General features: G+C 40.3%; 1 protein-coding gene across 5 annotated transcripts in view; it reads left to right on the top strand.

Moving 5' to 3' along the window:
- Positions 1 to 12,256, top strand: part of tgm6 (transglutaminase 6) — an 83,831-nt gene extending 71,575 nt beyond the window's left edge. For 4 of the 5 annotated variants that reach the window (XM_031893973.1, XM_031893974.1, XM_031893976.1 and 1 more), the window contains exons 3-13: positions 247 to 495; positions 594 to 712; positions 3,238 to 3,366; positions 4,947 to 5,124; positions 5,569 to 5,704; positions 6,233 to 6,336; positions 6,677 to 6,919; positions 7,697 to 7,990; positions 9,709 to 9,869; positions 10,512 to 10,645; positions 11,463 to 12,256. In XM_031893973.1, the coding sequence (XP_031749833.1) occupies positions 247 to 495; positions 594 to 712; positions 3,238 to 3,366; positions 4,947 to 5,124; positions 5,569 to 5,704; positions 6,233 to 6,336; positions 6,677 to 6,919; positions 7,697 to 7,990; positions 9,709 to 9,869; positions 10,512 to 10,645; positions 11,463 to 11,643 (1,928 nt within the window). In that variant the 3' untranslated portion in view covers positions 11,644 to 12,256. 5 annotated transcript variants of the gene reach the window in all.
- Positions 12,257 to 13,668: the final 1,412 nt, after the last annotated feature.

Here is a 13,668-nt window from a genome sequence, read left to right as displayed (position 1 = left end):
GGAGGCATGTACCAATATATACAATAAACCAATAACCAATAAACCAATAACCAATACACCCATCCCCTTACTTGTGTATCATTTAGGCACACAAGTTAGGGAACTGCTAGACCCACAAGCCACAATGGGCCATGTCTATTTAAAGAATGCAACATCCTCTAGCCTAGTTCTATTGTTAATGCATAACTTTGTAACATCATTATAACATATTACAGGAAAAGATGTTTTTCTTATCTCTCAAAAAAGGTCCATCCCCATCAGAGACTTCGAAAACAAAAGTTGTGTTCCCATTGTTTAGGGCCGAGAATCTACAATCATGGGGAGCCATTTTGACATCCATAAAGTCAACGTCGATCACAGTGACCATAAACAGTCATTCTGATGCTGTGATTGGGCGCTATATTCTAAGTGTAGCTGTTCAGTGCCGAGGATCAGACAAGCCACTTCCACATCAAATTGGGGCCCTTAATCTTCTCTTCAATCCATGGCTACAAGGTAATATCCTACAATCTGAGACATACAGTAAATGTTATAGTGAAGATGAATGATATAAGGAATATTTATTTTCCCTTACTCTTTTTTCAATATTTTAGGAGATGCAGTGTTCATGGCTGAAGAGGATCAGCGTCAGGAATATGTTATGAATGAACAGGGAGTTATCTTTCAAGGGAGTGATGAAGACATAACATCTATTAACTGGGAATATAATCAGGTAATTTAATAAGTATATAGCAAAGGGTGAAAGTCTATCCTACAGAAATTAGGACTGATACAGGAGTATCAGGGACATGATTACTCTGTACAAGTACATTAGAGGGGATTATAGGAAGATAAGGGGTGTTCTTTTTTCCCATAAAAACAATCAACGCACCAGAGGCCCCCCCTTTAGATTAGAGGAACGGAGCTTCCATTTGAAGCAGCGTAGGTAGTTTTTCACGGTGAGGGCAGTGAGGTTGGGGAATGCCCTTCCTAGAGATGTGGTAATGGCAGATTCTGTTAAATGCCTTTAAGAGGGGTCTGGATGAGTTCTTGAACAATCAGAATAACCAAGGCTATTGTGATACTAATATCTACAGTTAGTATTAGTGGTTGTATATATAGTTTATGTATGTGAGTAAATAGATTGGTTGGTGTGGGTTGTGTGTGCTGGGTTTACTTGGATGGGTTGAACTTGATGGACTCTGGTCTTTTTTCAATCCTATGTAACTATTTTATGCCCTAGTGGCTTTTGCATCTATGTTGCATCTATCTATTTTTGTATCTATGTGCAATGCAAACGTGTGCTTTATACCCTGAACCTGGTGCTTCATTATTGGCACATAGTGTAGAGCAGGAGTTAAATACAGGGCTGCAGATGTGCCAGGTGCTCCTTAACTCTCGATGACATGATGGTAATTGGGATATAAGGTGACACGCATCCTTAAAAAGAGAGCAGAATTTGCACCTGCCAACAGATCTTTGTACCCACACCAGAAGAGCAAAGAGTTGTGTTTGATAGAGGAGCATGAGCAAGAAAAAGTGCAGTGTACCTGTTTTTGCCCTTTTGCACCTTGCCGCCCATTTGTTTTTTAATTTTAAAGTTAATGTAGGGACCCATAGGGTTAATATGCCCCTATGGCTTTAAACCCTACAACTTCCTTAGCTTATGCTGTTACTGAGCAAAGACCCAGAGAGTTTAGAATTATGCACTTATGCCTTATTGGTTTACAGGTTGACTCCACCCTTTGCACTCCCAATATAGTGTTTAGCAAAGGGGTGGGTCTTCCTCTTTGGCTGCCTTCTTCTCAGGTGAAGGTCCACTGAGCCTGGGATCAACAGGGCCCCAGTAAAGCCATCTCTACCCTAGAGTAGCCATCTGGGACAGGGACCCCATGAATGAGGACCAGTTATATAGTTATACGCTATCGAGCACTTTTTAGGAGAGTGAGGTAGTGAGCTGAAGGAAGTAAGAGCAGCTGTTGCTCCAACCAGGAAAGTAGCTGGAAGTACCCTTCCATAGAGGTGCTGTTGCCTTAGCATAAGGCCACGGTTAAGACACAGGATACAGGCTAGTAACTTAACCCTGATCCACAGTCGCTGTAGGACTCTTAAAGAGGTACAGGGTATCTATCCAGTGCACACAGCTACAGTGAGTTGTAGTTGCTTCCATTTAGCGAAGGCCCATCCTGTCTAAGAGAGTCGCATGTACCCTATACTCTAACCTATTCTAGCTAGTGCTTGACTGTTTTATAGGCAAATAGGGGTTACATTACCTTTTTGGGAGTCGTTTACCACAGCAAGTACAGTTCGCAATTTTGGAAGCATACACCCTGTTTTTTTACCCATAATGCAGCATGTTCCCCACAATTCCAGCATTATTGCTGCCAGGCTAAATGCAAAAGCACTTGATTTTTAACTGAAACTCTGAGTGCAAGTTACAGATACAATTATGGTGTTACCTATGGAGCTCGGTGTTTAAATTGCATTACCATACAATCTTTTGACTGCATGTTTGTGCCTATTCATGCAGTAAGCTGAGGAATCTCTGGAATTAATATCACATTCAATATGCCCGTAGCTCCAGGGTCGCCCAGCATCAGTGCACTTGCATATGATTCCACATTGGGGGCAGGTGCAGCTATATGGAAATGCAAAGAACATGTTTAATGAAGCCTTTTAGTACATGCAACAACTTGCATCCTTTTAAGCGTGACAACAATTGTGGCTATGTTCATAAATGAACCCTTTTTATGTATTATGAGGTTGTGGCTTACTGTGCCCATTATTACTCTCACTGTATTCTTCACTTGGCTGAGTAGGATATAGTTATTTGGTATGAAGCATATATTCACATATAATCACTGAAAAACTAACAAGCTTTGACCAGGAGCCTACTTTATGATTTTAATACATATTTCTGTTGAGGCAAGCAACATGACCGCAAATCGATAACAAAGATGCTATGATCTCAGCTACTTGAATCAAATACCTGGGAGTTGCAAGGCACCTTAAACTGTGGATAAATTATAGGGGCGCTATATGATGATCTTTAAGTAGGCAATCCCAAATGTATGTACTGTTTTGATCATTAGTAAAGTTATGTCCCTTGTAATTAGATTTCATGACTGTGCCTAGACAATTAAAGATCATTTTCTTGTATGATTTCATTGTTGTTCAGGAATTCCTCAGAGCTAGAACACCCACATCTATTTTAAGGTTTGTCACTAATGATCATTATGTTTCATCTCCATGCTGTAGTTTGAAAGAAACATACTTGATATTTGCTTGGTTATCCTGGACCGCAGTCAAAACTATAAGAAAGACCCTGCTCTGGACGTCTCGCAGAGAAATGACCCACTGTATGTGTGCAGAGTTCTCAGTGCTATGGTGAGTTTAGATCCACAGAGATGAGATATTCATTGTGGAAAGACCATCTGCTATTGGGATGAGCTGTGATACAGCCTTGACATGAATTCAATCTAATTTCCTTGTCTTTACTGTCTGCTGTAGATCGGGATCCCATTCCAGCATGTGCCTCCTTCTGCTCCCTAACTAAGAGTTATGGAATTCTTGGGGACAGGAGGGGGGATGCCTATGTGACTCCACCTGCTAGCCCGGTTGGATAGAGTGCTGCCTGAAGGCTAGTGCTCTATTTAAGGGGCTAAGGTCTCTGTGCTCTGAAACTACTTTTACATACATGATCCTTTGTCCTTGTATGTATGTATAACTTTATTTATAAAGCGCCACAAGGGTATGCAGCGCTGTACAATCTTACAATATACAAAATTACACCCAGGGGGAACAAGTGTTATAATAAATACAATAAATATGTATAAATACACAGGGAGTAGGTGTCATGTGGTATGATACACAGTAGGAAGGAGGTCCCTCCCCCGTAGAGCTTACAATCTAAGTGGTTGGGTAACATACAGGCACAAATTGGAAGGTAAGAGTACATTAGGTATGGGCATTTGCCCTTAAGTACAGGAATTGGCAAAATAATGTTTGTTTTGTTCCAGAAGAGTTTTATCTTAAAGAGAGTGGGTGAGTGTTCCCTACGGAGGGATTCAGGGATAGAGTTCCAGAGGTAAGGAGCAGCGAGATAGAAAGGTTTAAAACTAGAGAGCGCATTGGGTGTGGATGGTGTAAAAAGATGGAGGGTCTGAGAGGAGCCAAGGAGACGACCAGGAACGTGCAGAGAGACCAGTGAAAAAATTTAGTGAGGAGCAGAGGAGTGAAGGGCTTTGAATGTTAGCAGAAGGATTTTGTAAGCTATCCTTTACTTTACAGGTAACCATGCTAGTGAGCAGGTTCCCTCTTAGGAGAGAGCAGGAGGACCCTGGCAGCAGAGTTTAAGATTGATTGCAGGGGAGAGAGGTGGGAGTCTCTGAGGCCAGTTAGTAGGAGATTGCAGCAATCTAAACGGGAAAGGATAAAAGCATGGATTAGTGTTTTAGCTGTTACTTGTGAAAGAAAGGGGCGTATCTTGGCAATATTGCGGAGGAAAAAGCGGCAGGTTTTGGCAGTGTTATTAATATGGTTAGAGAAGGAGAGGGACTGGTCAAAGATGACCCCAAGGCAGCGTCCTTTAATGCTTTTTCAACTGGATTGCCTATCTATAATTGTATTAAAACTACAGCAATGGAACCTGTTATCCAGAATGCTCGGGACCCTGGGGCTTTCCCAATAAGGGGTCTTTCTGCAATTTGGATCTTCATACCTTAAGTCTACTGAAAAATCATTTAAACATTAAATAAACCCAATAGGATTGTTTTGCCTCCAATAATGATTAATTTGATCATATCTGGGATCAAGTACAATTTACTGTTTTATTATTACAGAGAAAAAGAAAATCATGGTAGATGGCCTTCCCATAATTCGGAACTTTATGAATAACGGGTTTCCAGGTAACAGATAACATATTTAAGTATAATATCATCAAAATTGTTTCTTTCTTTTTTTGCAAGATGAACAGTAAGGGTGATGACGGTGTCCTGGAGGAGAACTGGAGTGATGACTATATAAATGGGGCGAGCCCATCCAGTTGGAATGGCAGTATGAACATTCTGAAAAGCTGGTATTACAGTAAATTCAAACCTGTAAAGTATGGTCAGTGCTGGGTGTATGCAGGAATGCTCTGCACAGGTAAGAATCTTCTATTTTGCCTGTATTGTGTTAAAAGTATTGGTAGGTATAGTTTATATATGTGAATGTAGATAAGACTATATAGCTATGTGTATATATGTGCACTGGGTATCATTTTAAGGAGCTGAACTTGATGGACTTTGGTCTTTTTTTAACTCAATGTACTCAACTCATGAACTGTGTAAGGATGAGCATTACTGGTCAATTTAACTCAAGTATGGAATCCTAGGAGACAGTTGGCTTACCATCTCAGGCCCTTCTGGATTACCATGAGCAAAAACATCATGTTAAAGTACTAGCAGTACAAATACAGTATCTGTGTATTATAGAGGAAGCCCATTACTTATTGAAAGTTATAGTATGTAGATGTAAATAGTAGGTTACTCTTTTTAGGATGCATCGAACAAGCAATCTCACATTATGTGCTTTTACATTATATGCTAGTGCTCCGGAGCTTGGGGATTCCAACAAGGGTAATAACACACTTCAACTCAGGCCAAGACAAGAACGCCAATCTGTTCATTGATTTACAATACAAAAGCCAAGGAAGCAGACAAAATGATCAAGAGGATCAGCTGTGGTAAATAACTGTTTCTTATCAAAAATCAACAAATGCCATTTAGAAATTGCACTCCACTAAAACCTCTTTTGGTTATACTGGGATCATTCAGAAAGTGGATCCAAATGAGCTGAGGCTCCCCTTGAAAAAATGTTACTCTACCTCAACTGGACGATCTTGTAAATATGCTGCATAAGTCACAGTGGTTAACCTTTTACATTCTGTCTTCTTCCCTTTCCCCCTTAGACATGGAAAAAATGGTTGGTTAATTGCCAACACAAGTCACGCTCCAAAGCTTGTATTATTTTATAGATACAATGCAGTTGTGGTCGCACAATGAATAGTAAAGTAAAATGGAAGTTCTACTGATCTGGCCAATACTACTACAATCCATCCCATCTATCCATCCATCCATATTTGTTATAGTTTACTACATGTGGCTCTCTGGAGAAAATTACTTCTAATTATTCTATTTATTTAATATCATGAAAACGCTCCTCATGCAATCACCCCTAGACACTTAACTAAAAAAATTCTCTTTTTTCACAGGAATTTCCATGTTTGGAATGAGGCCTATTTCAAACGCAGAGATTTAGGGAAATCATATAATGGGTGGCAGGTAATAGATTCAACTCCACTAAAAAGAAGTGATGGTAAGTGAATGCAATTTTTTAGTACATTAATATGTACAGACTATCTGTGGCTCTTGAAATGTGATGTATCCACGAAGTTATGATACATCCATATCTATCTATCTATCTATCTATCTATCTATCTATCTATCTATCTATCTATCTATCTATCTATCTATCATCTCTCTGTCTATCTATAAAGATGCCTGTTGATGCCTGTGGACAAGCTACATGGCAAAAATGCTCGTAAATGACAGATCTGGCCCATTGGCCTAAAGTTTACAAGCCTTGATTTCCTGCACAGCTATGTCTGTCTCAGTATGTTCCTATTTGGATCTTTTTTTTTTCTTTGATATTCCAGGAGTTTATCAATGTGGCCCAGCTCCTCTAACTGCCATTAAAGAAGGGGATATCAATCTTAACTATGATGTAAAATACATGTTTGCGTCAGTCAATGCCGATGTTGCCTGCTGGATCTACTACCGTAATGGGACAAAGAAACAGGTTTCCAACAATGCCAAGGAGACCGGCAAATTTATTAGCACAAAGGCCATAGGAAGTAACGACAGAGTGGATGTCACAAATAATTACAAATATGCCAAAGGTAGCAAGACTTTTGAATTTTCACATTTTTAGCTACTGAGGGCACATCCCTCTTAGGTACCTTCAGGGCATATAGTACCTGACAGACGAGGCAAAACACAAACATGCATTATGCTGTTTTTCTCAGATATAAACATAGCATTTAACTATTTATGCTCATAAAATGTGTAAAATGATATTTTCCAAGCCCTTTATTTTAAAATGCAATAATGTATGGAGGAAATGTTAATCTTGGAGCTGATTTCAGTATAATGTAGTATTTAGATGCAGAGGCTTTGGGATATTGGTTGTCTTTTTCTTCTTGATTTTTTAAAATCATTTGCCTTTATATGCTGAAACCTACAAACCGGGAATCTAAAATCTGATTGCTAGTCAGTGATAGTACAAAAATCCTGGTGCTAAGTCCAAATTCTTCCTATCATCAGGTTGGGTGCATGACTAGAGCCTCGCTCTTCAATCAAATTAAAGGCTAATGGCATTAGTTCTTGAATGATTATCAGTAGATAATTTGAGGCATTTATTTACTTTTCCTTTTTTCCAAAAACTGAATTAAGGATCATTAATGTAATCTATTATAGATAATAGAAAATAATTAATTTAGTTGGTGTATGGCCACCATAGAAACTGCTAAATATTATAAGCCTTACTGATGTGGCGATGGGTATAGTTGCAACTTTATTTTAAGTTGAAAAAGTTGACATTATTATCACACATCAGTGCTAAATATTACAATAAGAATAATGAAGATCTATACTCTTCACCTTCGTTTTCTCATCAGGATCTGAAACGGAAATAAAAGTCTTTGAAAAGGCTCTGAAGCTGTCTAAAGGTTCCTTCGTGGGAAGGACCAGGGAGAAGCCACGAGGAGGAAATATATTATTTGGAAGATGTACACTGGACCAAATAGCTACTTTTGGCCAAGATTTTAATCTTATACTAAGCCTTAAAAACCTGACTCCTGACAGCATTAACGTAACTGTGTATATAAACACTTCAGCAATTCTCTACACTGGACGACAGAGACATACGATCTGGACAGGTGGAAAGTTTCTCAGCCTAGGTCCTAATTTAGGTATGTCCAGGCACAGCATTACAATATACACATTTAACGGTTTGAATCATCATAAAGATCTATACAGAAACAATTAGTTACCTGTCGCCTCACATGGCTATACAATCTGTGATAAAAGGCCAAAAGGCCAAAGGTTGACATATATGTCAAACACAAGGCCGGGGGCCAAATCCGGCTGTTTTATGTGGCCCTTGGTGAGTGTGTCTGACCATCCAGCCTGATCAATTTCCATTTTCCTCACATAGTAACTAAGACTAAGTGGTATATATATAATGCTGTGTTAAAAGTGGAGTGAAGCATTACCAGTAATGTTGCCCAAGGCATCCAATCAGTAATCAGATTTCAGCTGTAGCATAGCATCTATTGGCTGCTATGAGCAACATTACCAGTAATGGCTTACTCCACTTTTTACGAATTGTGATAAATATACCCCTTAGTATCTTACTAAGTATATTAATAAAAAATTTGGCCAGCAACTAAGCCTGTGTTAGATTTCGGCCCCCTTATGTGATTGAGTTTGACACCCCTGCTCTAGATAGTCTAAAGTTGCCAGAAGGCAAGTAGTACAAGGGGGAGCATATCCATATAAGATATATTTATAAAAAAATGGATGATCGCATGAAGGTGCCCACTCCAGTTCTGCGCATTATGATACCAGTCAATGTTTTTTAACCATGTAAACCCTACATTTTCCTACCATGTATATAAGCTGGGTACAATTCCAACACCCAAACCACACCATTTGTATTGCATATATCTCCACCCTTCGCCAGCACCATCACAGCTTTCACATCATCAGTGACTTTTACATCTGCAAACAGCATATCTGCACTGTAAAGTTCATGCAATGAAGAATGCAGGCTTACACAGGCAGAACTTACTTTGATAAAAAGTCCTGCTTTGATTGTGCCTTGTAATGGTTAAACTGAGCTCAGGAGAGGAGGATGTTAGACATGTTTCTCTAGCAGAATGCACCAGCAAACCAGCAGTGCCATCTCTTCATTGGCTGATAGACTTGAAGACATGTTTGGTAACCTGAGTTTTTAATAACTGTGCACAGGCCCGGATTTGTGGAGAGGCCACAAAGGCCCGGGCCTAGGGCGGCAGAAGTTTAGGGGCGGCATGCCGCCCCGCCGCAAGAAAATTTTTTAATTTGGCTCCCATACGGAGCAGTCGGGACCTCTCCCCACTGCTCCGTATGGGAGTTTAAAGGAGCGTTTGCGCATGCGCATTGGGGAGAGGCCGCGCATGCGCATGGGGCGCGCTGGGGGCGCGTTTGTGCATGCGCAGAGGGGGACACCTACAGGGGCGGCCTCGGGGCGCCTCGGAAAGAAATCCGGCCCTGACTGTGCATGATTAGTTAACCAAAGTCAATTCTTGAGGGAGGGAGGGAGTGAGTGGGTTAGAAGAGGAGAAGGAATCCTGAGTGATAAAGGGGATGCTGCAACCTTACTATTAACCTTTGAACAACAGGAGTGGAAGGCTGTTCATTGTTTATTCCAAGATGTGTTCCTGATCTAGACTTTCTGGTATACTGACTCATGCCTGGCCCCTTTGATACCCCTTTATTGAACTGAATTCTGCAATGTCTAGTACCCAGCTTGTTCCCTGAGATTCACTTCCTAGTCCTGAAGGACTAGCTGTCTTAATGCACTAGCTATGCACTGGAAAATGCTTATATTAAATGTTTTAATCCTGTATCTCCATTCTTTTCACAGAAAAACGATTTTCAATTCCAGTAAAATATGGCCAGTATAGTAAACATATGACTGACAACGGTGTGATATGCATGACAGCCCTATGTGAGGTGGAGGGGACAGAAGAAAGGATTTTGGTTGAAAGGAATGTCTCATTGGTTAAGCCTCCTCTTAGCATCACGGTAAACAGTATGGCACTTAAACTGCAGTTTTTAGATTCCTCAAATTGATACTGACCACCTGGCCATTTTAATTCAAATGATCGAATTATAGCGACTGTTAGTGAGTGAGGACCGCATCAATGAGCCAATGTGGTCCTCAGTCGCATAGGAAAATCAAACCTGCTTGATCAATACCTGGCCAATTTTTGGCCATATATTGGTTGGGTAGGTCTGTTGGGGGTCCCCTTACACAGGCAGATAAAATGCCAAAACGGTCTGAAGGACTTAAATCGGCAGCTTAAATCTGCCCATGTTTGGCCACCTTAAAGCTGGCCATACACGCACCAAAACCTAGTTTCGCACGATATTCGTTGCATGTATGGAGGATCGACAAGGCGACCGATATTGCAAAAGCTTCGGATATTGGTCGTCTTGTCTTGTCCTATAAACAGAATTTGTTTGCTTTAAAATAAATCTAATCATAATTATCTAGAAATTATTGTACAGCGCTGCGGAATATGTTGGCGCTTTATAAATAAATGATAATAATAATAATAATAATAATAATAGAAACATTGATGTGCCAAAATATTTTTTAATACCCAATTGCTGCAACAATCAGGGATATGTTTAAAACATTTATGCCTTTATATTTATTTTTAGCTTCCTGATAAGGCCATCATAAACCAAGAATCCAATGCAAATATTGTGATTGTCAACCCTTTATTGGAAACCCTGAACTCCTGCATTTTGTGGGTTGAAGGATATGGCCTAACTGACAAAATACTTAAGAAAGAGTAAGTGTGCCAGATGATCTATTCAATTCCTACCTTTTATGGAAATGGAGCATATTTAGAGGAAAAAATGGCGGCAATGCCCTTAAAATGTATCCGCAATGCTCACATGTGCAATATATATGACCAGTGTTATAAAATACGCACCCAGTTTACTTGCATAGGGTTTAGAATGCGTTTTGGGTGAACTGGAAACTTATCCGCACTTAATATGTGCATGGTCTCTGTCTGTCTTATATCTTTATACCCTACCTATATGTAGGGTTTATAGCCTAGAACAGTGGTGGGCAAACTTATTAGTCAACTGAGCCAAATATCAACAAAACAGTGATTGAAATTTCTTTTAAGAGCCAAATTTTTTGCAGATTGGCTCACTCGTGCATGAAACGAGCAAGCCTCTGCACTGCGTATCCTGCCTCCTGCCTGCGCCGCCTCTCCTGTACCCAAAGACCAGCGGCCATTTTCTCTCTGACATCATCAGTGACTTTTACATGTGCAAACAGCATATCTGCGCTGTAAAGTTCATGCAATGAAGAATGCAGGCCGAGCTCGCACCTGGAAGAGACAAATTCAAGGGGCTAAAGAGCCACTTGTGGCTCCCGAGCCACGGTTTGCCTACCACTGGCCTAGAACAATGATCCCCAACCAGTGGCTCACAAGCAACAATTTGCTCACCATCCCCTTGAATGTTGCTTCCAGTGGCCTCAAGATGCTCAGATGCTTAATTTTAAATACCAGCTAAGTTTTGGCTGCATAAAAAAGTCTATATACCGTTAAGCATAATGATAGTTTGCTAATACTAACTATGAAATGCTTCCAGGGTCCCGTCGCTCAAACCTGGACAATCAAGTGAACATAATTTTGTGATCACCCCTATGAAGACAGGTGTTAGGACGTTGCTTGTGAACTTCTCCTGCGACAAGATACAAAACATGAAAGGATCTGGTAAAATCCTCATAACTTACAGTCAGGAAGTCTCAGACAGCCCTGTACCTACTTGAAACTTCCCCAAAACAGCTTTGAAGTGTGTTTACATTATTGATTTAAAATGATCTTTTATGTCAAGTGAGCGAGATGTACTTTGTTGTCTGTTTATGTTGTTTCATTAGTCACTGCAATACTCTTACTGACGCAAACTCCTAATTTCACCTCTGTACCACTACAGCAATCCAACAGCCTCTACCACCTTGCTACATTTAGTAACTACCACTAGCAAATATGCTCAAATATCTTCTTGGTGTATAAGCCAACCATGCTACTGGGGAGGAGCTACTAGGGGCATTTTCTGAGGCTCAAATCTTCACTGCTAATTTACTGTGGTTGCCTTGGGCTGCAACAAAGCCCTAGAAAAGCCGGGCTGGTACAGAGCCCTAGAACAGCCCTTGAGCCCCTAGGAAAAAATATTTTAGAAATTCTTAAAAAATGTTGCGCCTACTGGGGGGGGGGGGGGGTTACAGTAACAGCTTGATCTTGGATAGTAGAACACTTTGTCCTAGTACTGCTAATATCTACCTCTTTTAAACAACTTTGTGATTTGTAACCTGTTATTAATAAATTATAATTAATTTGTCATTGCTAATATTATCTTTTAATTAAAAATACCCAATAATTATGCAGAGGGCACTGCAGCCATCTATAGGTGTTTTTTATGGCAAAAACATTTGCTTATTGCTAAAGTTCTGCGACTTATTCCACCAAAATAAGGAAGACAAAATGTCCAGAGTCAAAGGGCTTATTTAACACTGACTGAATTGCATATTTTTGGGTGACTGAGTTTCACCTAATTTTTGTGGTAGTTACAAGTGATGTAAGAGAATTCCGGACGTGTTGTTACCATTATATTTTATAGAAAATGATGAGAGACAAAATACACTCTTAGCCCTTACTGGAACCCAACAAGTATTGTTAAAGGAACTGTAACACCAAAAAAGAAATGGGTTTTAAAGTACCATATATACTCGAGTATAAGCCGAGTTTTCCAGCACTCAAAATGTGCTAAAAAAGGAATCCTCGGCTTATACTCGAGTCAAATAGTACAGGCGCATCAGTTGTGCGAGGCTGCAGGCACGCTTAGCTGCCGATCAACCCCCCAGAGCACCCCCCACTGCGTCGCCCTAGCACTCTCAATCTAACAACTGTATGCAAGCACGCACGCGGGGGATGGGGTTAGGTACTCGCGCGCGACGTGCCTGCATGCGCTGCAACTGATGTGCCGGTACTAGTCTGTATGATTTTGAGAGCTCGGGCCAGCATCCGGCGGCGCAACGTGGACTGGGCTGGATGCCGGCGGCGCAATGTAGGACTGTGAGTACTCGGGTGACACACGGGGGGGGGGTGGTTAGGGGGGATAGGTGGTTGCCGGCGGCGTGAGGTAGGACTGAACTTATTTAATAGGATTGAGAGGGCATGTAGTAAGATATGAGGTAAGCAGAAGTTTTGATAATTGCAATTTCTTATGGTATCAGTTTTGCTTTTCGATGTGTACAACTGGCAATTCGTAGTGGAGTCATGTAAATGCACAAATAAGAAGTGTAAGATGCCTGTTTCTTTGCTTATGGTTCTGTATAATTTAACATGTAAATATCTTTGTTTCTATCTTTGAGAGCTTTAATACACTGTAAAACTCTCAGTATCATTCCTGTTACTTACACACTTTTTGTGAGTGTCCTTTTATTAAATAATTTGATTATTGAAACTTAGCAGTAGCGGCTGCATTTCCCACCCTAGGCTTATAGTCGAGTCAATAAGATTTTCCAGTTTTCTTAGGTAAAATTAGATTCCTCGGCTTATATTCGGATCGGCTTATACTCGAGTATATACGGTAATTAAAACACAATGCATTGTTACCCTGCACTGTTAAAACTAGTGTGTTTGCTACAGAAACACTACTATAGTTTGTAATCACAGGGACAGCCATTCAATCTAGAAACAAGGAGAAAGGGCACAGGTTACATAGCAGATAACAGATAAGCTCTGTTGAATATAAAGGGGTTTTATCTATCTGCTAAGCAATTTTTTTTTTCTCT

The sequence above is a fragment of the Xenopus tropicalis genome, chromosome 10 (genome assembly GCF_000004195.4).
Source record: "Xenopus tropicalis strain Nigerian chromosome 10, UCB_Xtro_10.0, whole genome shotgun sequence".
Taxonomy (NCBI): Eukaryota; Metazoa; Chordata; class Amphibia; order Anura; family Pipidae; genus Xenopus; species Xenopus tropicalis.
This window is presented reverse-complemented; position numbering and strand designations above follow the sequence as displayed.